Consider the following 26,455-nt stretch of genomic DNA (forward strand, 5'->3'; position numbering starts at 1 on the left):
TCTATTTATTCCATCCCGCTTCTGTTTCGATCGCGCAACGCCACAACACAGCGCTGCGCCGCGAGCAATGCCCAGATGTAATCTTTCCTTTGCGTTCTTCGCCGATCGGGGCTCGCGCGCCGATTACTTGCCACCTGGCTCGGCCACCACTCTCTGTAATTGCGTTTTGCAGTACGATCGATGCGCATTATTGTTGAATCGCGTATTAACGACGTCATTAATTCAAGCGTACGACGCAAACGAGATGGCTCCGCTCGTACATACGTGTCGTGAACATTACGAAACGACTAGCCGGCGTGCTTTAATGATCGTTGTAACATATACGCCATTCTTGGTTTCTTTTCGATATTGGCAATTTTTCTTCCTGTTCCTTTTTCACAAAGGCAGGTTACATTGTTAACGCTAGGTTTACGGAACGCGTCGATTTGACGCGTATTGAATTTTATGAAATTTTGTTATTTTTATTATTGTGTTATTATTATTTAATTTGGTACATGTTTGCGATGTTTGTAATGTAAGTGAATGTGTATTCTAATCGTCTACTTTTTAATTTTTTAGTTCTAAGATAAGTGACTGAATATCAATTACTGTAGGAACAATAGAATGAACTGCTCCATAAATATTCGTGAACTTAGTGTTAACTCTTGCTATAGAATGTGTACATCAATTTTGATTGATGTAATAACACAACCTTGTATTTTAATAGTATACTATTAAGTTTCTGATTTCTAAAATCTAAATGGATGAATATAGTTTTCTAAGATCAACAGAATAAACTATGCAATAAATGTCTGTAAACCTAGTGTTAAACTAAATTCATTGTAAAAGCGATTATAAACGTAAAGTTTTTGATATTTGATGATGTAAGTTACTTTTAAGAGGTGATACTCTATTTTGTTGGTTTTCAAAGTGGCTGATCTATGACAATTTGTAAAAGTAATAGTGCATTTACTTGTATATAAAGAATTATTTTATAATTTCTTTTGTACTTAGTTATTTTTATGATTTACGAAATTTTAGAGTAAAAGAACTAGGATTAAAATGTAGGGAATCTCAAAAGAATCTTGAATATAAAAGAAACTTTTACTCGACAAAATGAATCACATAAAATAAAGTAATGCAATTTTAACATCACTTAATTTAAGGTTACCCATTTATTCATTCAGAAGGCTTACTTAGTAGACACCGAGTATATCAAGTTGACCACGTAGTCAAAGGATATAATAATCCAGTCACAGACATAGAACAGAAATATTCCATTCCTCACATCAAATTCCACTATTACATACACGAAATTATCGAATTACAACCTGTTGCATTAGTAACGTAATTTATCTTACGACAGTCAGGTTATTAATACAAATTCACATTTCCATAGCCGTCCGAAGCAAAATGAAACATACATTTATTTCCTCTATAGCATAATTTCGCTTAAAATACATATCTGTCGAACTCTCCTATGATTTTTATTTTATTCTACGTTGCACATTCGTATACAAAATAAATATGCCAACATTCGCAGCTTTTATCGCTGTTATTTATGAAGACAAACACTTTTTCCATTGTTTACGCGGTACACAGTAAACGAGTGGAGTGGAATTGAGTAGTAGAATTTAATAATAAGACACTAACGAAGAGAAATCGCTCGGTTATCTCGTCGCGCAGAATTTGTAACTTAGTTAACAATTTTTTTTTTTCCTCGCCGGGTACTTAATGAGTAAGGCGGATCGTAACGCTGGCCGAAGTCGTTGGGAACATTCGTATCGGACATTAAAGCAGTACACGTTGTTACGCGCTTTGCAAACTTTGTCCCGATGGTATTGGAGATTTCGCAGTCCGAACAATTATTATAGAATAACTTCCCCGGCAAGTTGCTCGCGTAATTACGGAATTTAATTAGCCGCGCGGGTTGGTCCCAACGGATTTTAATATCTCGCTCACGGCGCGCTTCTTTCGTTTTAATGATCCTTTTTACTTCGCCGCGCGGCGAAAATAAGAAACAAAGGCGGAATTGAAGGCAACTCGTTAATCGATACGAACGCGAAATTGGACGTAAATTCATGCGCCGAACCGGCACACGTGAAAATATAAAAATCTCTGGAACCGGTTGTTCCGTTTTCAACCTCCTTCGTGCAATTTCAACATCTTCCGCGGATCCGTTAAGAGATATCGCTAACGAACATCAAGTTTCAACGAATAGTTAAACGAGATTCTTCTTTTTAACCCTCGCGCTACTATTTTGTGAACTGTACGCGAGTCCACTGAGAAACATTTAAATTATTCCTAAAACAAGGGATGTCTATCCTGAAGAATGTTAATATTATTTAAAACATTAACCCCTTGCGCATGAGAATTTTTTAGAGTATTAACATTCTTTTTTATAAAAACCTAAATTATACGTGAAACACTATAAATAATAGAAAAGAAGAAAATTGTAGATTTGTGTTTTGCTATTTAAATAATTAAATTACTTGGTTGGAACTTTCAGTTTGAGATATCGAAGTTTGATGTTACAAATGTGATGACATTCGCCCTTAAGAGAATGAAGAATAATAATAATGAAGTCTAATTAATGAATGCAATAATAATTAGAATAATAATATGTAACTTATTACATTTATTATTATTTAAATTATCAATGATTAATGATCAATTAAAAACAGAGTGTAATTAAATTTAATTGTAATTAAGAAATGTCATGGTGAGTAAAAAGCATCCCCTTCGGTAGCGCGAGAGTTAAATTTTCCTTTCCGCTTGCTCGTATTGTAATTATTTCCCCTTCTTCCGGGAGGATTTGAAGTTGTACACACGATACATAGGCGAATATGGCTTGACCTCTCCGTCACTGTCGCCTTCATCTCCCGTGGGATCGTCTCTGTCTGGTTTCGAGGATCGATATATCTGACTTTTCTCGTAGAGTGGCACTGCTGAAAGAAATACAATGTTTATTTTCATCCGCGCGGAATCGAGTAACCCTTAAACGGAAGCATTTGCTGGACCTGAACTTCACGGGGTTATTTCTACCGAATGGTGCTCCGTGTGTTTAATAATAATATGTACGTTTAGAATTGCAGACAGTAATTACTTTTTGCCTTAGCCAGTTCAGTTTTATCGAATTTTGCGCCCTTCGTTATTGAACCAACGAAACTTCGTTAATATTTTAGTAACACTTTAAATATAGGATTAACTGAAGTGAAAGTTTTCGTGGATCTTAATTGAACTCATTTCATTTGATATTTTATTTGTATATTGTTGTCTTAGATCGCAGCTGTCATGAGGTAAAATGGTACTTGACTTTTTAATGTAGAAATTATAAATTTAAATTTCTATGTCAATAATTCTGTTATCAAATTCTCGTTCGGAGATATTGTTATTTTACACCGGAGATGGGTAAAATATTATTATTGCAGTAACGAATAGCAAATATAAATTCCATATAAAAGACTATTAAAAAATATCAGTATTTTTCAGTGTATTTAACAAACAACAAACAATGCATCTAAATGTTACTCGTTATTTCGAATTTGATTCCATTATTTACTTGATCAACAACGAACACTTTTAAAAAAATTCCCCACCATTAGCGATATAGTGTTTTTCGCCGGCCTTATATCAAAAACATTTCCATCTGTTTCCAATGGAAGGAATAAAATGTTTAACATAGTAAGTTCAAATAAATCTGATGATATATAACGTCCACATGAAAATGTAAATTTTTTAACCGTGCGGCACTGCGATGATAAAATTCCTCGATTCACGAGCCATTAGAAATATTTCATATGTTACATTGCAATCTTGTTAGAATTATATGAAAACTTTGAATTTCAACAGGCAGAGGTCCCGAACGACTGCCTGGAGACACATTTAACTTCTCCAACAGGAGAATAATAGGGACTGTCGACTCGTGCTCGCCGTAAATACTCGGAATTAACATGTAACAATCGTGCGCACAGCGACGCGTGTACGTACGAGACAAATTCGACTTCGTAATCTCCTCTTTCTCGATGTTTTTCAATGGTGACGCGTTGTTGCCGCGTTCTTCGGTGGTCGTTGTGCACGGTGGACGAGCTGGAAAAGCTTCCGTCACGTCCTCCATTTTTTGCGGGGTCTCGTAATTTTCGAGTGGTACCGTGCCGACCACTATATTCGTTCGCAGTTTCAAGTTCTTCTGAAACAATCTGTAGTACCACTCGCTCACGTCTACGCAGGCTTCGACCTTTCAATAGGAAGAACATTTCGTGTAGTTTTGTAGACACCGGGCGTGTTTCAAAAATGAATTGCACTCTTCGAGCGCGTATTTACCAAACCGACTACAAAATAATTATTGTCAGGTTGAAAAGTCAATATTTTCGGAGCCGGAAGCTTTTAAAAATTCCTTTTTTACCGTCAACGGCAGATGCTGTTTATATCTGTATTTGTCGCGATGTAACAATTCACGTGTAAATTACGGTTGATATTTCATGTTGGAAAAGTAATGTTCGAAATAGTGACTTAATCCTTTGATATCGAGAAACATATTTTTGCGAATATTTAAAAGGAGACTACTATAAGTAGGAGAAATATAATTTTAATCGTATAACCTTAGTAAATAAATAATATTCATCGAGAGAAATAAGAATTTTGGGACAGAAAATTGCTTTTATCTTCGAAAATATTAAATCTTCGAACCATTTGGTGCACTTAAACTTCTTTCTTGACAAATAACTGAAATAATACAAGTGAATTTAACAGAATAAATTGTTTTACAAATGAAAATAAATATTCTGGCAGAAAAGTTGTTTAAAAAGATATTATCTATTGCATTCTAGTAATATGTGCTTTTGTTATGGTACGGTGCGCTATGAAATTTGAGATAGTCTCACTTTCAACGTGTATACAACGTCGATGATGGTGCAGTGGATCATCCCCGTGGGTGGTACTGCAGGAACGTCGAACAAGACGTCGTACGTTTCGGATTCTTTATTAACAGGCTGTTCTATTTCTACTACGATCTCTTTATGCTTACGAGACTTTTCCGTGGCATGATAGGTCACCACCTAAGGAAAGATACAACACTTACAACTACAAACAAAATCATGAGAAATTTAAATATGTATCTTCTACTGGTACTACGTAGCCATGCACAATATTATCTATTACTATAGTATTACTAAGAAACTACTCTACTTCTAAACACAACGAAGTACAAAATATTTAAAAGGATTCCAGAAACAATAAAACATTCACTACCATCGATAAATATTTGAACACTTTTGAATCACAATATTTGCAAAATCTAAAATACAAGGATATTCGAATTGATATTAAATGAATATTATGATATATAACGATCACAATAATCATTAGATTTAATCACGTGTCCAAATACCAACAGTAGCAAAAGTCACAACTACACTAAAATACCACAAGGTGTTACTTTTTTAAAAACAACTCTGATTTTCTTAATCGCAACGGTGGACGGATTGGTCAGTGCGATCTTAATCGGTATCGTTTGCCCAGGAACGTAACTGTGAACCGGAAGAGACATGGATACACTGATCGGCTCGGTTTGTCCCATGTACACCTTCGACTGTTGAATGTTTATAGGTAACTGGAAAGAATCGTTAGAATAGTCTCTGAACACTTGTCAAAGACAACAGGCAGCTTACTCCATGTTGTTCATAAGAAAAGCCCGAAACGGCAGATGAGCGAGAAGGGTCTCTAGGGATTTTGTTTATGGTTTTGATCGGTTTGGTGTAACCACATCGACAAGTAGCACATTAGTATCAAAAATGAGATGACAAAAGATGAAAGCTAACCAATTAGACCTCCAATCCTCTCAGGGCTCATCTCCTAAACAGCACAGTACTTTGACCCACCACGACCTGACCGAGCTCCACCAAACTAAAAGTGTACAGAGGCAAGGAGACTCAGCTGCACGCCCCACCTACTATATGCCTTTCACGTTAGCTCCATCGGTCTTAGGTTTAAAAGTGCACAGAGGCAAGGGGACTCTTCCACTCACAACGTTCGAGCCGCCTCTGCTTTCGACGCATGGTCATTATTGGCGCGTGCCGAGGCCCGAGCGTTGTGAGTGGAAAAGTCCCCTTGCCTCTGTGCACTTTTACCACTAAGCCATTTTTTACCCTGGATAACCTGTCTCAGGCATCCCTCGTCCATTGAAGGGGCAAGGTATAGTGTGGATTTTTACTAAAGCTCCAGGGGTGTTCCATCGTCGGCTTTAACGGAGGGTGCCATAGTACCATTTAACACTAAGCCTATCGAGCAGTTAACCCTTTGTGACATTTCGGCGAGATGAAATGTTTTTATTTGAAAGACTAAGTCACGAACAAATGATTTAATTAGTCAAACAGCAAGAGATCAGCACGTAGATTCCTGTTCTTCTATTAATTAAGCAGTTGGTATATAATTTAGCTTATATACGTATATAATTCCTCAGAGAAACATCTGTTATCTTTTTAATAATTGCAGAAAGGAGATACCAGGAATGGATCATTTCAACCCGTCTGGTAATTTTAGCGTTAAACCTAAGACTGATGGAGCTAACGCGAAAGACTGTAGGTCCTTCCAAGTAACATAGTAGCCAAGCCTCCATGCCCCAGGATTCAGTAAACATAAATAGTCACCGTAGAAAATAAATCCGACGCCAATGTTCATTAAATTTCACTCCATTACATTCTATTCCACCTAGTTTCCTCGTCACGCTCGGCCAGTAACATCAACAGTTGTTCTACAGCTACCGATACCTAGCATCCCAACTGAAAGAGTCCCCTTGCCCCTATGACTCCTTAGTTTACCGGAGCTCGATATGAACGTAGTAGGCCAACTGTACACGTGTAAAAAAATGATACATGCACTGAACTCGAGGAACGTGTTCGGTTCCCCGGGACTGAAATCAGTTTGCAAGCGAATATCATTCATTGTTAGACTCCTACTCACAGCGGCGAGAGGATCTCGATTAAGGTCAAGAATAGGGGCCACCGTGAATGGAATAATATTGGTGGAAAACCGATAAATGGTCGTTACGTCCAACAATGCTCTAATCGAGTACCGTACTCGCCCATATCGGCCCTCGAAGCTGCACGGCAGGTTTTCTGGGAGCGTCAGGCTGAACGGGTAGACGCCGCCGGTTATCGTCGACTTTTCTTTACCATCTAGCCGTGATGAGAATCCGTTAGTCCCCGACATCGGGTCCCGTGTTAGCAATCCCGACTTTGCCTGGTCGGCCGACCGGGTTAGGTACTTACATAGCTGGGTACTTACCACCAGCCAGATAAGTCTCCACGTGGAGGTAGCTCTCGAACGCCGAAAACTTACGTCGGATACCGGCCGATCGATCCGTGAAATACACCTGAGCCTCCCCCTTGTACTTAAGTCTAATTCCTGCATGCAGAAAGGTCGAGCTTACAACGGGGATACTGGAATTAATCCGGAACGAAGCTAAGTACTTAAACTACCGGCGGAGGAGATTGGGGCTATTGATGGGGGGTTTTTCGGGATTAGTGGTTTTTGCAATGCGATGACAGTGTTTGTCGTGTGCTGGTCTACGGATTGAGGGGGTTTTGAGTTGTAGGTTAAATTGGGGATTTTCGTGTGAATTTTTGGCCTTGGAGGTGAACGCGGAGAAGTTGGAATTAAATGGGATTGAAGTTTTCGTAGTAATGGATTAGGTGGCTTGGAGACGTGAAGCTTTGAAATTTTATTGAATTTTATATGTTGTTGGCTTTTGAAAAGGTTCGATCGTTTGAATGCATAAAGTCTACAGATTGGAAGAAATGTTTTGTTTTTCCTTTTCTTTTTTCGGAAGTGAACAATCTTTTTTATGGGTCATTGTTACTTTTGAGTGGATCTTTTCGAATGTTTGTCGTGTTTTCTGTGGTAATGAATGGATTTATTGACATTTTGTATAGTTTGACTTGTATTTTCGTAAAAGAAGTGTTTAGTATGAATGTTTATTTTGTTTGGTGGTATCATGTTTATAAATTTACTACAGCTAAACTGATGTCTATTCATTTGTTCACTAATAACTAAAAGGAACTTCTGATATAAAGTTTCATTCGTTAAACCAGTGTTTGTAATAGTTTGACTCTAATTTGCATACTTCTGCAATATCATCTAATACGATTAGTAAGAAGCTTACAGTAAAAATGTTTACTACTCTCGGAATTGAGGAGAGTTCAACCCGGTTTATAGCAGCAGAGTGTTCTCTCTGTTCATTACTCGAAGTTTACAGCTAAATGACCTTCTGGGAACTTTTTGTTTCAAACTATGACGCGTCCAACGTTGTTCAACCCTTCTATGAAAGCGTACATAATCTCTTGAATATAAATAAGTTATAAAAAAACAACGTCAACTATGTAAATCATGTGTAGCTTGGAAAATTAATCTCTGAATATTCAAATATTGTCACAACTTCATATATTCAAATCTCCATAAAGATACTTAACACGTTGATTGCCATGGCAGTCACCAATAATTAGATTTTTCAAATTATTCGAGAACAATTACAACAAATCTAATATCGAACCAAAATATTTAGTAGCACGAGTAACTAAATAATAGTATAATTGAAAAACTACAATACCAAATCATTAACTATTTATTCCAGTACCATTTACCTCTGTTACAAAAGAATAATTAACATTATTCGAAACGCAAAAACTTCTCATGGCAGTGAACGTGTTAATAGCAATCTCCCAGGTTGACTCTCCTTTCATTCTCCTATATAATTAGACTGCAAATTTTCTGCGCAGAAATCGCAATAATAAAAATCGTTATCTCATCTGAATAATCAATATGATAAAAACCTTTAATACACTTCAACGAAATTCTATTATATTTCTATTCCCCCGAAACACCCGGCGAAAGTGCGAAATTTTCATTCAACTTGAATTTCCATAAATGAACGCATCAGAATTTGCATCCGCATAAAAATTCACAGTCCGTATAATCTCCCGCGATAAATACAGAGCGAGTATCATCTGCATACTTCGAACATCGAGTCGAATACCACCGCAAACTAGTGGAGCTAATTAAACGATCCGTGCAAGATTTATATGTTTAGCGGGCTGTCACACTGATAATAACGGACGCTCATGGATAAACAGCGGCGCCGGCGCGCGTCTGGTATGCGCACCGAAAATTCCCGCGGGGCCTCGCGCGAATCGAATTTTCACTTTCCTCTCCCCTATCTATTCCACGAGCGTTCCTGCAGCACCAGAATCGTGTAGCGCATCGTCCGGCATATATAGCCGGCACCGGAGTCTTTTAGGTCACCCGTTATGCAACCCGATCGATGGCACGTTTGGCACGCGTTCGACTCCGAGCGGAGAGTACACGGCCGAAGAAATTTTTGTGATTGCGAGCGAGCAGGGGGTAAACATCACGAGAATAAATATAAAGTTGCTCGATGCCTCGTCGCGACCAGGCACGATCCATCGTTCACGATTTCGATGTATCGGGATCGCAGTATCGGCGCACAGTTGGCAAGATCTTGGCTTTACTGGTCAAAACTCGCAAGTCAAATAACGTTTGGATAAATGAAGGCAAAGATTTTTTAATAATAATCAAATGTTCTTTTACCACTCTGGAACAAAATGATAATTACCTCGTATAGAGTTTGAGTTAGGTAACAATAATTAAGGATTATTGCTATTATTAGTTATTCAAACATCATTACTATAGATACATGGTTTACTTTCAACGCTTGTTATGACTGATATTGACGTATTTATATATTTATTTATCATTTCTTAAGAAACTTATTATATTTACTATTAGTAGATATTTTGTTTTTAATTAAACTATTTATTTCGTTTTTTTAACAATTCCTAAAACTTGATTTTTGACCATGGAAACATCGGTATCTTCCCATTGTGCAGTGGTTCCACTGACGAAACTTAAAACTAGTTATTCCGACTTCTGGCAAATTTATCTGTCTGCTGGATCCACGGTCACGTATTAATTACAAACCGCCTTCGCACATCTGCAGCGATTTGTTTGCTGTCGTTGTTTCTCGATCATTTGAATGAGCTTCATTTTTATCAGATCGTTCGACCCATTTTTGTCATCGTTGACGAGAAAACTTTGTGTTGACATTAGCAGAATAAACATTTTCAAGTATAATTTTGCATGTAATTAGTAAACTCATATCTCCAAATTTTCTTTTTGTCGGTGCTGATTTGAAATTTCCTTGGCAGCGAGAAATGGGTTAAACGGTATTATAAGAATGAAACCCATTCAAATGATTGAGAAGTAACGACAACGGTTTGTTTTTAAAGGGTTGTATGCTCTTTGAAAGTAAAGCTATATATACTTTATTATAAAAATATCTGGGTCATTTTGCAACATCTTGCTGCAGAAATAATCCACGATAACGTTGGTCACGTAACTGAAAGAAATGAGGATGATTGAAGAAGTCCATGGAATTTATGCAAAATTACTACAAGTTACTTTTACTTACTTCTAACATTTTTTTAAATTTCCTAAGATATAATTTCTTTCAATACCTTTTTGATGTATGAGAGTACACTTTTGAATCTATTCTCCACTTTTCATTTACAGTAAAAAAATAAGTTAATATTTTAGAAAGTATACTTCAAAGTATTCACGTCCATAAATAATTTAAATAAAACTTTCGATAAATCTTCAACTGTTAGTTGTAGGGAAGAGTTAATGTCGATGTTTTATTAAACTAGGATAAAAGTATTTCTTACTAATTACTAAATAATAACTACGAACTCCCTACTAGTAGATTATTAAACTTTCGTCTACTGTCATTACAATAAAATAACAAAAATATTCTAACACCCGAGCCACTAATTTCTTTATTCAAACAACACCCCCTGCAACCAACTGAATATACGAATAACACTATATAAAATCGACATTATTCTTCCCAACATCCCATTCCACCTAGCTTTCCCGAGTTCTCAACAAACTTACCTAAAACGTTCACCGGTTCACTAACGTCCAAATGAACATGTCCAGAAATCTGTTGGCCACTGTAGTACACCTGTTGAGGCTGATCAAGAACAATATCGATGCGTCGAAAGCCAATGCTAATCACAGACAACATAACAATTATCCACCCCGCCGCATCCCCTAAGAAACTCCCTTCATACCTTTCAGACAGCGTCGCAGCGATAGCTTGTTCAGCTGGCGATTCTGCCTCTTCGTCCATAGCGTTACACGTGTTCAGCTTCTAAACTGTCTAGCTTCTAGTCCTCATCAAGCGTCCAGAATGAAACGAGGAATCACTGTTACATCAATTATCCCCGAACATCGATCGACGAACACACTGGCATAGTCACTGAAACGATCTAACGATCTATCGTTCAAGGCTGTTACTTTCACTGCAAGGTTTCCACTAGCGAATATTCAAAGTTTGCGGCAGGCGACGCGTCGTACCGCTTCCGGCGTCGGTCAGGAAAAAAGATCGAGTGCGGCTGCCGGTGGGAGAGAGGTCTCGCGCGCAGCTAACGGGTTAAGGACGTAGGGTAGCGTTTGTTGACAAGATTCCAAAATTGCGGCGGTTCCTCGTAGGGGCGGGACGCATGCGTCAATTGGTTCGCCAATATCGCGGGCGACATTCTGCCGCGTAGGTACCGTAGAGAACAACCTTTGCTCTTTCAGCTCCTCTGGCCCGGATAATCGAAGGACCCTCTATCGCGCCGGCGGTTGGAACGGCTCTTCCTTACAGGTAGATGCACGCCGCAGTGCCGTAACTCTGAATTAAGGACAGCCGGCGTAATAAGGGCACCCGTATCGACCAATTGAGGATCACCTGAAGTGACTTGCAGTGTTTAAATTCTGCCGCATCGCTGCCGCCTTTTGTGCTGTGTCGGCGATGCGCCGCGGTATAGCTCGGGATTCCTGGGTAAGGTAAAGGGTGGTTATTCCCTTCGGCCTCGGGTCGACGACTTTACGACTACCCGCGATTTATTATCGAGAAATTTAATAGGGTGTGGCGGTCTTGAGATCGTCTCTGGTTGTTATGCGTTTGTGATCAGCCTGGTCTTCGTTTGATCAATCGTTCCAGTTTTAACCCTTTGCGGTCTAAGCACTCTTAGACATGGAAAGTGTTTGCTGGCGTACATTGGAGAATTTTAAAGAATTTTTAATATGTCCGTATTAGAAATAAGAAATTCAATATTTAGAGGAAACTCTTTGTAGAATCTTATAATTTTATTTTCAAATAAATAATTTAGTATGTGTAAAAGTATCGAGGAAGTGAATAGAGGATTGGTTGTATAATATCAATTTAATGTTATTATTAAATATTCTCCATGTTTGTTTTTAGTTGGAGTGTAATATTAATCTTGGCATCGTTAATATTTCAGTTTAAAAAATAGAATTTCTTTGTTTTCTTATAAACAATCAACGGTAGGATGAGTTTAGCGACTGTGGCCACGAGAAAAATGGACATCGAAAAATTGAAAATGTGTATCGTGCAGAGTTTAGTCCACGTGAATATATTTCAATGAAATCGAATTTTTTAGCCTATCTGCATAGGTGCGCACCCCCCCCCCCCCCTTGAATGTGTCAGTACTCGGAATACCTGAACTTCGCGGTGGTATTAAATTAACGAGCGCGCACTGCTTGAAATTCGATATAGAATCCGAGATTTAGATCGCTGCGAATATTTATTTACCGGAGCTTCGTGAACGCTATGGGACGAGTGAAACGGGAGGAATCACAGTACACAGGCTAAATTGCAAGGGGATACTCTAGCTCTCGGACAATAGGTTCAACAGTAAGACACCAGAATTAAGCCAAATGTAATTCAATTACTTATTAAGACGAACGATTACAATTCAACTTTTGATTTGATTTTAAGATGCTATTTGTATTAGACATTTGTAGTAATTACGTATAAATTATTGAATTTTTTATATGAACTGAAACACATCTGACACTTCATAACAACATAATAATTATTAAAGACTCATCATAACCATCTCAATTTCAATTGAACATCATCAATCATTAGAAATTATCAAAGATAATTCGTAGTAGAATAAACTATTACATTTGAATCATCACCAGTAATCAGTAGACAACATATTGAAAATAAAATAAAAATTTGTGAAAGCTGTCTGAAGTCACAAGTAGATACTAAGCAGAAGCAAATTTCTTCTAAAAATCTTAACACATTGTGTACCGGATAATTTTTAGAAAACTGGCCGTTTTTTCAATAATATAAACGTACAAGTTCGTGATATATCACTATAAAATATTCAAATATCTTATTGTTGTTTCATAAGCATTGATCAATCAACTGCGTTTGACGAATATACACGTCATCTTAAAGCTTGAAATGATACTAATTCTTTCAACGATGAATTGTTTATTTTTTCAGATAAACATGAAATTCTTCTTCGTTTTGCTTTGGTTTTTCATTAAAACATAGCCTACGTGCTTTCGACCTGCGTTTCACGAATACACACTTCATTCTTTAATTTTACTACGCGCAAAGCGAGAGATTTTCCAACCTGAATTCCGCAGTTAACAGGTTCAACATGTAATCAGTTCTAATAAGATTTAATATTTTTGCCAATGCCATGATAGTTAGCAAAGTCAGAAAAGTAGTTATTTCGCTAAAATACATTGCTGATACCGCAATGTGTTAATAAACTGAAAACAGAGTAATAACAATCTGAAATTTATGTAAACACTTCTCCGTTTCATGTTTACGACGAACACGTAAAATCCGCATTCTGCTACTCAGATTACATTTTGCTTGACTCTGTAAAACGCTGCTCGTCCACTTATAGTTCTATATTATTGCGAAATTCTCTTTACACGTGTAAGACTAGAAGCCAGGTGATTTACCGTCGAAAAGAACCGGCGTGAGCCGGATCCCTAATTAAAGTCGTCCGTATTACCGGAGATACCGTTCGAAAGCGTATGTAATTAATTCTCCGCGATATCTGGTTACCGTGTTACACAGATACCCGGCCCGATACCGGCGCTCAAGAATCAGCGACGATGAAGTTACGGGCTATTCGTGCGTAACAAGGTGAATTTACTATGTCGTCGGTCGTTTCGTCCCTTTTCTCTAGACTCTCGTCAATTACCAGCTTAGAATCGACAGATTCGATGCCGGGTAGAAGAAAAGTTATACGGAGTGGAATCAACAGTTGCACGCTGTACACGCTTGTTACGAGGCACAGTAGTCTGGGTTATGTATAATTAGCGAGAAACAAGTGGAAAATTGGAGATAAAAGAATATAAGTATGAGTAAATATTTTGTATACTATTTAACACGTTGAAGGCCGCACGATTTCATAGAGCAAAACGCACAAAATGGAAAGAATGTAATGTTAAATCATTCGATTGAATTGTAGTATTATTATTCTACGTCCATCTAGCTGAATATCACCGCATTGGATAGCATTGTTTATAATACAGAAATGTTTTTGAATAATTGTCGTTTAATTAAGTGAACTATGGTGATTCCACGTGTTAAACGCTTAATGACTTCTGTATTAACCCTTTGCGGTGGGAAACGTTTTTGTGTTTTGGATTGAAAGTTGTATAATTCAGTATGTGATCGTTGTGATCATCTATTGAGGAATATTTAGGAAGTGTTATAAATGATTATAGTAAAAATGATTGAAATGAAGTTCAATATTGAATCTGCTGTATTATAGGATTTTAAAAGGTTGATCAACAATGATAAAGGTGATACTATATCACATGTACAAGTATATTCGGAAAATGGAAATTTTTTAAATATACTCTTACCATAAAATTATTATAGTTCTATTGGTATGACTTTTGTTCTATTCAATCTTTATTTATTTTCGAATTTTTTCTTTCTAACCTCATAATCTGGACTACTATACGACGTCGTAATTGTGCGTGTATAGAGCATGTCTGTTGCAGTTAATGACTCTGATGTCTCTTAAAATCGAGAGTCAAATACTTGCTCGAAATGCGCGGGATGTTGCGCAACCGCGCTCTTGTTACTTTCGCGACGGAAGTGATCGTATGACGCTCGGTATTGGGATACTGTCGCTTCGGTTGGCTCGTTTTATGTTTGTCTTTTTGGACGCGTGAAAGTCGTTTATTCCACTTTCTGGGTATTCATACATCGTTCTACTTAAGTCAACTTGCAAATATATTGGGTTGTCGCATAAAAAACGCGGTTTCCTTTTTATTTGATATATGATCCATAGTTTATATCTTTACAAAGCTATAGAGATAGAAAAAGATATAGATGTAGAAAATCTACGAATAATTATTATGATTATCTGTTGAACATTATAAAAATTGCACTTGTACATGTATGTAATGTATTAATTCTTGCTGAAATGAACGATATATAAAACAATGATATGAAACAGTGACAACAACATTATGTAGAATAACACGAAATACTAAATGTATTATTTGCTAATGAAAAATGAAATTTCATATTTTTAGCAAATTAGAAACATTATTAGAAAATATTATACTACATTTATTAGACGCTCCATTTCCTTAGAAGATTTTCATTGGAACTATAATTCAACATTGTCTAATTAACAGACTTCTTAATTAACGTTTCAAATATTCTCGGAGGATGAATTGAAAAAAAAAAGTTGATGAGAAAGAAAGTTCCCACGACGTGAAACTTGAAGGAGGCATTCGGGGTTGTAACGTGGAAGCACTCTATAGAAAGTGACCCATTTTAATCCACGTGTGTAGCCTAGGAAATACGTTGGATTGAAGGAATTGCATATAAAGGGGTAGAAAGAGGCCGAGGTCATTAGAAATTCACAGAGGAGAAGGGGTAGGGAAAAGTATCGAGGTCGTTTTATACGAAAGATCGTTTTTTCATAGATTTCCATTTCTTATATTAAAAAAGTGAGGATGTTACTTGTACCTTAAATCAGAAAAAATATTTCACTTGCCACTGCTTTAGAAAACCAATGCTTTTAGAGTGTTGTATTTATTTTAACTCTTAATCCTAAATTAAATGAATATATCTAGGTATGAAGAAGATAATTTTGATTAATGTTTGTTAACGAGAAAAACTTGTATCCAGAATTGAAAAATAATTTTCTGAACAGTTCATATAATTTTTTAAGGGTTACTGGAACTTTATAATTGCTGAACTCATGTAAGTATACTTTCTTGTATAATCACCTACGTACAGAAGAAGGTTTTTTAAACGACGTATTTTAATTACTAAAGTTACAGTTAGTAAATCCATATTTTAAGAAAAATATGTTTCCACCTGCATAAACACGCAGAACAATATAATTTCTAACACAAAGGATGCTGTCATTTTTTCAAGGTTCATTTTCGACGAAGGAAAAATTTGATAGTTTTGTCGTCCACCTCTTGCTGTCCATTTGAATGAATAACCTTGGCCAGTATATTTTATTCATCTTAATAATCATTGAAGCGCGTCGCTGCTTTTCCTTCCAATAACAAAAATCCCCTTATTCCGAGAATTCGTTATGTATTCACTTTATGTTCGAGGTAATCCTTTCAAATCTCTCTTATCAGCTACTCCGTAGAAAGCTGCTGTTAATCCTGGATACTAATGCGTACGCGAGACTAAAGGCTAAAACCCCTATCAGATATTATTAATGTCAATAGAATGATCAAAGTACTCTTATCGACACAAGGGTGCAACTCGTATCAGAAATACTTCTGTTAAAATGTACGTCTTCACAGCCCATTTTATTTGCTCATATGAATTCACAGAGAGGATCAAATTAATGTAAATTCTTTTCTCTTATTTTTAAAAAAGTAGGCAAACAGTAATACCCCTAAAGGAGCATTATAATCAAATTAATTTCCACCATTACGTCTTCTAGTATAAATAGGTCTTCAACATTTTTATAACCGTACTTATTATTATAAAACTGATTACCTATCTCCAATATGTCCTAAATTTCCTATTACACAATCTCTGCAGAAGCATACTTGTTGCTTAGAAACTAACAAACCATCTCCATTTCAACTATAAACTAAAATATCCACCTAATCCTACCTTTAAAAAACATTCCCGTTCAAACATCATTTTACTAACAGTTCCACTCATATATCAACAATTATTACACAACAGAATCTTCTTCCATCAATACCGAAAACAATCGCAAAACATCACAGTATCTAATCCCAATATCAAAAAACCAATTTCCGGAAAAAAGATCACCTCATTACACCGATTCATTCGCTCCAACCCGATTCATCAGCCGGAATCATTAATCAAGTCCATCGGGGCCAGCTAAGCTGTTTATTCGATTATCAAGCGTGGCGGGAATCTGTAACAGGATGCGGCCGACGTTTCTTGCGCTGGCTTTACAATTAAACTGCAATTGTACTGAGCGTCGTCGCGCACCGGCTCGCTCGGATATCTTATCCGTAGGAATTACGGGGGATCACCGGCTACGTAACCGGTTCGATTTTCTTACCGGCGCACCTGTATCGTCCGATTCCTCTTTCTTATCGAGACAGAATGCTCCTCGAACAGGACGGGGCGGGTTGCACGGTCCAGGGCGGAGACTGATTTATGACTTCGGCCGGGACGAAGGTCCTCCGGGACACCCCGGCAGGGGTGGAACGGCAAAACAAGAAACACGAGTGAGGGTAATAATAGTTTCTTGCAGTTCCGCGGGACTGGACACGGAGAAAGGGTAATCCCGGTGTCACCATAAATTCCAATGATAATAATTACCTCGCCTCTTTCTGCGACAACCCCTCCGAGCGCTGTACCCTTCCGGCGCCGCGGCGCGGCATATAATTTTTGACCGCGCGAAACAATGCGTATCTAACTGGAACCCCGGCCATTTTGTTGTAATTGTTTTATGGCCGGGACGCGCCTTCTGCGTTCAAATTGAATGATTAGTAGAGTGGAAGGGACCTTCTCTCAGCCGAGGGACCTGTTGGACAATTTTGGATAAGTTTGGTGACTTTTTCCTTGTGAGGAGTCTCGTCAGTTGTGCTGTTTTGTGAGAGAAGCAAGGTAAGTTATTCGAATTTATTTGCTTCCGTTGTTTCCTTGATTTTGAGTGTGAAAAGGGTTAAGGGTTGAGAAAAATGTTTTTTGATATGGAAGTATCCTTCGAGCCTTCGAATCCCCTGATTTTGCATGGAAGTTGAGGATTTGTGAATTAAAAAAAGTGGAATATTAAGGATGCTTTTTATTAGTTCCTTGACCTACAATGTTGTGACAACAGTTTTAACCTGCATTGGAGAAATATAAGTGGTATTTATGTGTTTTAAATATGGATTGAATATTACTTTTCTATTGTCAGTCGTTAGGCTTTGAAATAAACGTAGATATAGAATAAGCATAAAAATTTCTTCTTTTTCTAATGGATTATGAACGATAAAGTAATTTGATCGATCATAGTTAAGACATAAATCACAAGATAATACTTACTATGTTTTTAAATGTTTTATTATGTTATTACTTTTGCCTGGTACCTCTTTATTATTTAGTCAATTCTAAATATTTCTTTCTTTATTAACAATGTAATACTTATTATTACAGTACGTTCAAAATATATTCTAGCCTCTTCAATACATGAATATTCTGATACTTCATTATGCACGAGATTATTCATTACAGACCTTCCTCTCGAATAAACTCTGTTTAATTTAATTAACTCCATCTTGTAGTATCGACTCGGATAAGTAGCACAGACTTTAAATTCAATTATATGTGCATTAGTGCTCCTCAGTTCATGTCAATTGAAGAGGAATACTATGTTGTGCTTGTTGTCGACCTACTTTAATCCATGAGTACGTCTCAGCCATTCTACCGTTCTCATTTGCCACTTCTAGCCCCTACGTGTTCAAGTTTTCAATTTGAGCTACTTCGTGGAATCTATTTTATGCCTAGTCGTTTAGAATTCGATACATTATTAGCAACTCTTTTTAAAACTTGTAACATCATTATTTCTAGTTTGACCTTTTCTTCGATATTTCCACGATATCGATCACAGCGGTTTAAATAAAAAAAATAAAGACGTAGATGCTAAAAGACCGAGGAAAGCAGTAGAATATCGAGTAGCTCGGTGATCGAAGGCTCGAAGGATACTTCAATATTGAAAATCATGTTTCTCAACGATCTTTGACCTGTTTCAAACCCAAATCAAGAACAACAAAAGTAAATAAATTCCAATAACTTATCATTTTCCATAGTCAAGCAAAAATTAAAATTTCGAGTAAAACTAATCAAAAATGTATATATGTCCGTTCCGATTAAAACAATTACGGGGAACCGAAATAAAGTCATAACTGTTATTCGGTATATAATTTCTGAGCTATATCAGTTTCCGTTCTTCAGAAAAATTCTTTCACTATAGTAGCTCCATAACTGTTATTTTTCCTCTCTGCATTTCGGTTCTGAAAAAAATGTAAAACCGAAATACAGTTATAAAATAGCAATTATAAAACTGATGCAACGCAGTAGCACACCATATAAAACAATTAAAAAACTCCTTATTAAACCGACTCTACGTTTTCAAATCCCACATTAACCTTTTGCCTTATGATTACTTTGTTAACTATGACCGACCTTTTAATAACTTCGTTATTAATAGTCTTATTCTATGTCAACATCTTTTCTAAGGTATAATCATTGATAACAAAGCAATAACGTATAATTTGCATTCAAATAAATTGAATAACATTCATGTTTGTTAAATTCTATTTGAAATCTTCGCCAAGAGTCTGCTACGACATTGTAGGGCAAGGTGTTAAATTCCCCTTTTTGATTCTGGTTCAACTTCCCCTCTGCTTATATTACTCTCTCACAAAGAATCTCACTTATTTTTCAATAATTTCTCAATCGTGTTAATTTACGTTATTCTTAATCACCAAACACTACTGTAGCTCAGAACCGGTATACCGAATTACGACTTTACTTCAATTCTCCATAACCGTTTCATTGTTAAGAATCGAAATCGATGGCACTATTGTTTTCAATCCCTGGGGAACAGTATCGAGTTCCGGGCTTTCGAAAAATTCGAAAACCTCGCGGCCTGATAGGCGCGTTGTCGCGATTACTTTCGTGACCCCGGCGAAGCGTTCGCAAATCAATGCGTTCTGTTGGAAACGTAAATTACGTTTCGAAGGGACGAACGTTCTAATTTGACCGGCCTCTCCGGTGCGCCACGGGGTTCACGGTACCGTCGGTAAATGGAGTTAGTTTCCGGAATACCTGGATGCTTCACGCACTAACGAGTTCCTGATGTTCCACGTGCCGCAATCTCGGACCGCAGCTTCGTTAGACGGAGATAAAGCGTTGCAGCAGCGGCAACGGCAACGGCAACGGCAGTCGGCTATAGCGATCGTCTGGAAATTGCGTCTAAGTGCCACCTCAGAGGTATCCGTCAGAAATTTTCCTGGCCTGTTAAATCGCCGTCGAACACGCCTTTGATGTACACCCGGTCATGAAGGGAAATTATTATTCAATCTGATGACCAATCCTATTACAGCATCGATTATAATATTAGCTACGCTCAGCTAATTTGACAAAGTGATTAACTCTTGCAGGAGAATTAATGAGGTGATGTATTGCGCGTTTTTGTTTAACTTTTTATCAGGCGATTCGAAGATGGTTCTAAGCGGAGTAAAGTGATTCTGTATGGACAGATGGAATTTATGGAATAGATTTTTATTTGAGATCTTGTTTTAGGTAAAGGGTGCTTGGGAAACTTTTGAATTTGGTTTTGTTGAAAATAGAGCTAAGAAGGAATCTTTGTTGTAAATACCCATCCGATTATTAATCTGTTTTTTGAAATTATATGTGATTGTAGAAAAATTGAAATTAATGATTTTTTCCTTGAAAATTTCTATTTTTGTTGATTATAATTTCACAGCTCTTGGGAATATTGAACAATTATTGATGAATTTATTTCATGTATTAGAATTCCGTAAAGTTACATTCTTTTATATTAAACACATATCGAAACTGATTAAGTAGCCACAGAAAAGGATTTAGTTAAAAGCCAGAACAGTGTTCGAGTAAATGATCTTATTACGTAACTGGTTTAATCGATCATAATGGCATGGAAAAATTAAAATGGTACACGATCGATATTCTATTCTTCCTGAAAGTGTACAGCTTAAGGTTTCCAATTAAATGCAAATTGAGTTGTTGAATGCACAATGCACCGGTCCCTTGTAAAAGTATATTAATCTAAAACGGGAAGTAAATGCATCACGTAACCGTCCTATAGTTCCCTAAACATACGTTGATCAAATTACTCACTGAATACTGTACAGTGCGTATCATTGTTCTTTGAAGAACGCCCCATGCGTTTCTGAATATGCTATTACCTTAGTACACGGGGATTACAACTATTGTCTCGGTCTAATAGCTCCATGTTGCTGTAATTAATAATACATCACCCATGCCAGAACGTGTTGGGCGGATGTCAGCAATATTCCACGGTGTATTGGCTGCCTTAGTATCCGGTAAACTACATTACCTGATTAAACTAAAGATCGGGCTATGTGTCTTGGTCCAACCCCCTTCGCCTATATAGTTACGGATAGACGTGTCTTTCAGCTATCGAGGCACTATAATATTCCTTGACTTTAATGATGCTATCGCGTGACTCGCCTATATTCTTTTCATTTTCAATATATCCGACCAATGAGTTCTCCGCGATTTAATCGTGTAATCTAACTTTAGAAATAATTGGACGTTTACTTCGGATACTTTTTAATTAATCGAATGTCCACCGCGGATAATGTTTCCGGACTTTATAAAAGAATAAATAGCAGTTACCGATTCCCCGCAATGTTATAAATAATCGAATGCTAATGGTAGTCTTTGGTATTATACATAATTCTCGTTTTCGTAAATAATTCACTACTGACCGTGGACACTTCCGCAGTGTAAAAATAAATGAATATCGACCACGAGAAGATAAGTGACAATTATCTGGTAGTCGCTACTAACTCTAATTTAATGTTCAATTTATTTCTATTTCTATTCTTTTAAATAGATTTTGGGATTGGTTCATAAGTTCAGAGTTTAGAATTAATTAAGAGTCACGTTGTAAAAAATACTGTTTACCCTGTGAAAAAAAGGGAAGAGGAGTAATTATAATTACTAATTGACTAATTTTGAAGTATTTGAAACAAAAATGAAGGATACAAGTAAGATAATTCAGAAAAGAAAAGGTTGAAAAATATGTTTTATTTTAATTAATCCTTGGCGGACGAGAACTTTTCAAACTTCTAAAAACTCTTTCCATAAAGAATTGAATGACACTTCGAAATCTTAAACATTAGAAAAACAAGAAAACCACCTATCAATTTCTCATTATTTACTCTAGGTATATATGTACATATACCACATATACATCTCAGAAAAAACAGAGTCAATTTACAGAATCTTTTATAATAATCGTCGGATACATGCAAATAAGAATTTCCATAGTCTTACAAAGAACTTTAAAATTTACTTTAAAGTAAAACTTTCATGAGCAAAGGTTCAAATCGGTCATTTTGACCGAAATTATTCATCCGCAACTTCCGATTTTATATATATATATATATATGACAGCTCAGTATTACGACGAGATTCGACCGCAAAGGGTTAATTTGCAATAACTCTGATCATCACAAATCGTTCGCAGCAGGCAACAAGTAAGTCTCGCGAGAAGAGGGAACCACGGTATGCAAAATTGCACGAATATAGTAGTTACGCCGGCCATAGTTCCACCGGTAGCAGCAGTTGGTATTTAGGAGACCATCCGTATACATGTCTCTAAGTCCACAAGGAAACCGACGGAAAGTCGGTCAAGAAGCTTCGTGGAAAACACTTGGTTACGTTCGCGTTGTGAAACGGGCTTGAGTAGGAGAGAAGTGGGTACTTTAGACTCGTTTAGGTTCCTCGACGTTGCTCCCTTGCTCGTAATATCCGGCGGATATCCACGTGGAGTCGCGGTGGTGCGCTTTCCCAGAAGTAACATCTCATTTTTCGGCCGCAATCGGACGCTTCATTAAATTCACCGGGACATCCGGGAACAATTTCGATTATTTCTGTGCTGGGAAATGCGGGGTGAACTTTGACTGGTCTTTCGAATCGCGTTGCTGCTTGATCTTCGAGAGAGAACGTGGGCAAAAATGTACAGTAATATAGGGGATCTTCCGACTGATGAAATTTTACGACTTCTTATTTATTTCTTATTTATTTAACGCCTCGTTCTATGAGTTATTTCTTAACCGTGAGGGATGCTACTTTATCGTTAATAATTTATTGGGGAAAGGAACAGTTTTGATGATTATTTTGTGACTATGTCTACTCGAAAGGTTAATAATTGATAATAGAGAAGTAATATTTAGTTTATGTTTGAACACAATAAATAACAGATTTGTCACATTCAGTTTGAAATTTTCGCCGCGAGTCTGACATGGTATTATAGGTCAAGGGGTTAATTAACGCGGTTATTAGAATTCTTTTGTGATAATACATTCATGTTAGGTTCTTGGGTCGTTTGTGATCACGATTTTATTTTCTTAGCAGTATTTTGTTTGTTTAATTGTTGCATCTTAGTCGCATTCTTATTTTATTACAAATACTGTCCAATTTGAAAATGGTATAAGAATATTATTATTTTATATTTTATTGTAAATATTGTATAGAAATTATTATAAATAATTATATAGAACTTATTATAAATATTATACAGAATATTATTAAGACTATATCTTATGTTTTCAATATTTCTAATTTGTAGATATCTGTGAGCTTAGATAAAGTAAGGGTTAAAGGTGAAAGATTCTATTTTCACAAGTTTTCAAAATACAAAAATAGTATTACGTTTCGATCATGAAAATATTGAATTGGTATCCCTTAAATTAATTTCTGTATTCTATCGCGAGTCTCGTTATTAGTAATCAATGATAGAATTCTTCTTTCCATCCTTTGTTATGAATATAAATTCAGAATTGACTGGATTCCTCCGAGTTTAATAATGAGATTTTAATTTGGGAATAATTAAAACAGGAACTTGAGAATAAATAAGGTTATAAATACGTATCGCACTTCAAAGGGAATTATATTCGAGAGACAAGTTTGAAATGACTGAAAGAGTTAATCATTCTGTTCGCAAACATGCTCCGAGGATGAAATTAAAGTTATTCTTTGTGATTGCGTATTAAGTTATAAAATAAACCCATCCGCGGCAGTAATCCGTTGTTCAACGAACGCGACATGATGTGCTTTCAAATTCAGCAGAAGCGCGGGCCTGGTGATCCAAGGGCGGAGATAGTTTCATAAACAACGCTTTCGAATTCTCTCGTTGCCAGGAACCGAAGCGGAACGAGTATTTCGTTGTGGTGGTCCGGTCAAATTTTCATTAGACTTTCCACGGAAATTTCACGGGAAATCGGATTAACCAATTTTACCGTCGACGAGTGTACAAGAGATTTTCATCAGCACTGGAACTGGTATGATGGATCGCGAATGCACCGGCGTTGCATCGATTGCCGCTCCAGAAAGCCTCGAATATTCGATAATATTGCAAAATCGTAAAATACGAATAAATCATCGAATTATTATTACTAAAATATTATTATTAATATAATTGCCTTAAAGCACGTTTTATAATCAATAACTGTCTATACTTATTAAAGTATTTATTGATATAATAAGCAATTAATTGATAATTAAAGCTTCTATTCTTCAGATTAGTATTTCGAAAATAATTTCTTTACAATCTTTGCGGCATACGTTCTTTAATAACATATTCTAATATTTTCTCACTTCATTTTTGGAGGTACCAATTAAGTTACCAATGATTTTATTTCTGAATTCTCTGATAAAAAATACTTAACTATATTAAGAGAATATCACAATCTATAATAAAATGAACTATTATCATCAGGACACAAATTTCATGTATCCATATCAATCTCAAAAATCTAAAACTCAATCAGTACACCGAAAAAAATCAATACGGTACAATTGAAATCTATATTTCAGTTCAACGTTAATAAACCAGTTAATGGAAGAGACAAATTTCTAGTTGATTGATTGAATACAATGTATACCTATACATAGAGATAGAATATTGGGCCTATATAATAAAGATTAATGTAAAATGAAATTTGACATTGAAGCACAGTGCCGCCGCAGAGGTGTGACATTGTGTCCGAAATTCAGACACATGGGAATCCGAATGCAGCCGCTAATTATTTGGTTGTTGAGTATCTAACGAACCGTGACTACTCATTGTCCGGTTCGTTAACACCCCGACCCCACACACACACACACACACACACACACACTAAACACACACACACATACACACATGCATACGTACACATTGTCACGCTCCTACACGGACGGAACGAGATAATTGCTCCAGCCAATTGTAACGTACGTGACGTTTTACGTGTCCCGAGTTTATAAAATAATGCAATCGGCGTTGGTAACGTTGAGTTGCTCCCTTGACGATTACAACGGCAATTGAAAAATTCTGATCGCCGATACATGATCGAATGCTTGATTGCGAACGGTTTACATTAAAGTATTGACTTCTCGCGTAACGTGTAATTGGAAGAAATATTTTATAAAATGAATTTGGAGACGAGTATAATACTGTCGGACGAATAAAATCTGTAATTTGACGAATTTTAATGTGACACGAAGTTAGTTTTGAATTGAGAGGAAAGATTTTGTAGCAATGGTGGTTTTCATTAATGTATGTACATTTTTGTTCATTTAGTAAAAATATTATAGATTCTCTGTAAGTTGATCATGGAATCAAAAATTAGATAATTAAAATTATAATACTGAATGGAGATAGAATAATTCATACTTTATGTGAAAGAGGTGTTGGTTAGAAAACTAATTTGTAGATTTGCTAATTATTAAAGAATTATTTGCAATTGAAAGTTTATTTGACTCACTTTGTGTTGCAAGTATGATTGACCTATAAACAAATCATAATAAATGTCACTCACAATTATGTAAATAATTATTCTATACCACTTTTATGTAAAATAAGTATATCAAATTACAGGAAGAAGATAAAACCAAGTAATTAGTATACATTGAATTTTATCTATTAATGAACTTATTTTTAATCAATAAATTCAAAACATACTCATCCTCATATTGCAAAATTAGGTACTTCAAAACAGAACTATCATTTCATAATATCAGAATTAATTTTCTTAGCTTCGCACCTCCATTCAAATAATTCTCCATGTGCCACTTCCGATTAAATGCCATGTTCCAATTCCTTTTTATTTCTGCTTCCCCTTCGTTGCGGTTCCAGCAACATCAAAGAGTTCAAGTAGGTCACCCCGTAAAACGCTAAAAAATTATATGCAATATGCAAACGAATCTTCCTGTTCTCAATGATGAAACGGTTTCCCAAGGGGATGAATATAAGGGGTGGATGAGGAGGTAGTGCTGGTGGATGGGTGGTCAAAGGATATTCAGAAGTTCGTTTGCTAGAAGGCTATAAAAAGGTTTAAA

The 26,455-nt window shown here is 36.4% G+C and overlaps 1 protein-coding gene across 6 annotated transcripts; it reads right to left on the reverse strand.

Annotated features, from left to right (window-relative positions):
• Positions 1–903: 903 nt before the first annotated feature.
• On the reverse strand, positions 904–11,678 carry LOC116428565 (arrestin domain-containing protein 17). 6 transcript variants are annotated; one of them, XM_076367593.1, is made up of 8 exons: positions 11,124–11,678; positions 10,945–11,060; positions 7,264–7,383; positions 6,940–7,154; positions 5,417–5,590; positions 4,863–5,036; positions 3,970–4,178; positions 904–2,927 (listed from the first exon to the last, which is right to left on the reverse strand). In XM_076367593.1, exons 1-8 carry the CDS (start codon positions 11,180–11,182, stop codon positions 2,855–2,857), a joined length of 1,140 nt encoding a protein of 379 aa, XP_076223708.1. In that variant the 5' UTR covers positions 11,183–11,678; the 3' UTR covers positions 904–2,854. The 6 variants fall into 6 exon arrangements, with proteins under 6 accessions (XP_076223708.1, XP_076223710.1, XP_031836204.1 ...); XM_076367595.1 differs by having other exon boundaries at positions 904–2,924; positions 11,124–11,675; XM_031980344.2 differs by having other exon boundaries at positions 3,970–4,216; positions 11,124–11,675.
• Positions 11,679–26,455: the final 14,777 nt, after the last annotated feature.

This window comes from Nomia melanderi, chromosome 1 (assembly GCF_051020985.1).
Source record: "Nomia melanderi isolate GNS246 chromosome 1, iyNomMela1, whole genome shotgun sequence".
In the NCBI taxonomy this organism is placed as follows: domain Eukaryota; kingdom Metazoa; phylum Arthropoda; class Insecta; order Hymenoptera; family Halictidae; genus Nomia; species Nomia melanderi.

Coding starts and splice junctions, on each gene's coding strand:
- LOC116428565 (XM_031980344.2), bottom strand. CDS start 11,182: ATGGACGAAGAGGCAGAATCGCCAGCTGAACAAGCTATCGCTGCGACG. Junction 11,061..11,123: donor GCTGCGACGCTGTCTGAAAG/GTATGAAGGGAG, acceptor GTCTGTGATTAG/CATTGGCTTTCGACGCATCG. Junction 7,384..10,944: donor TGAACCGGTGAACGTTTTAG/GTAAGTTTGTTG, acceptor TTCTGCATGCAG/GAATTAGACTTAAGTACAAG.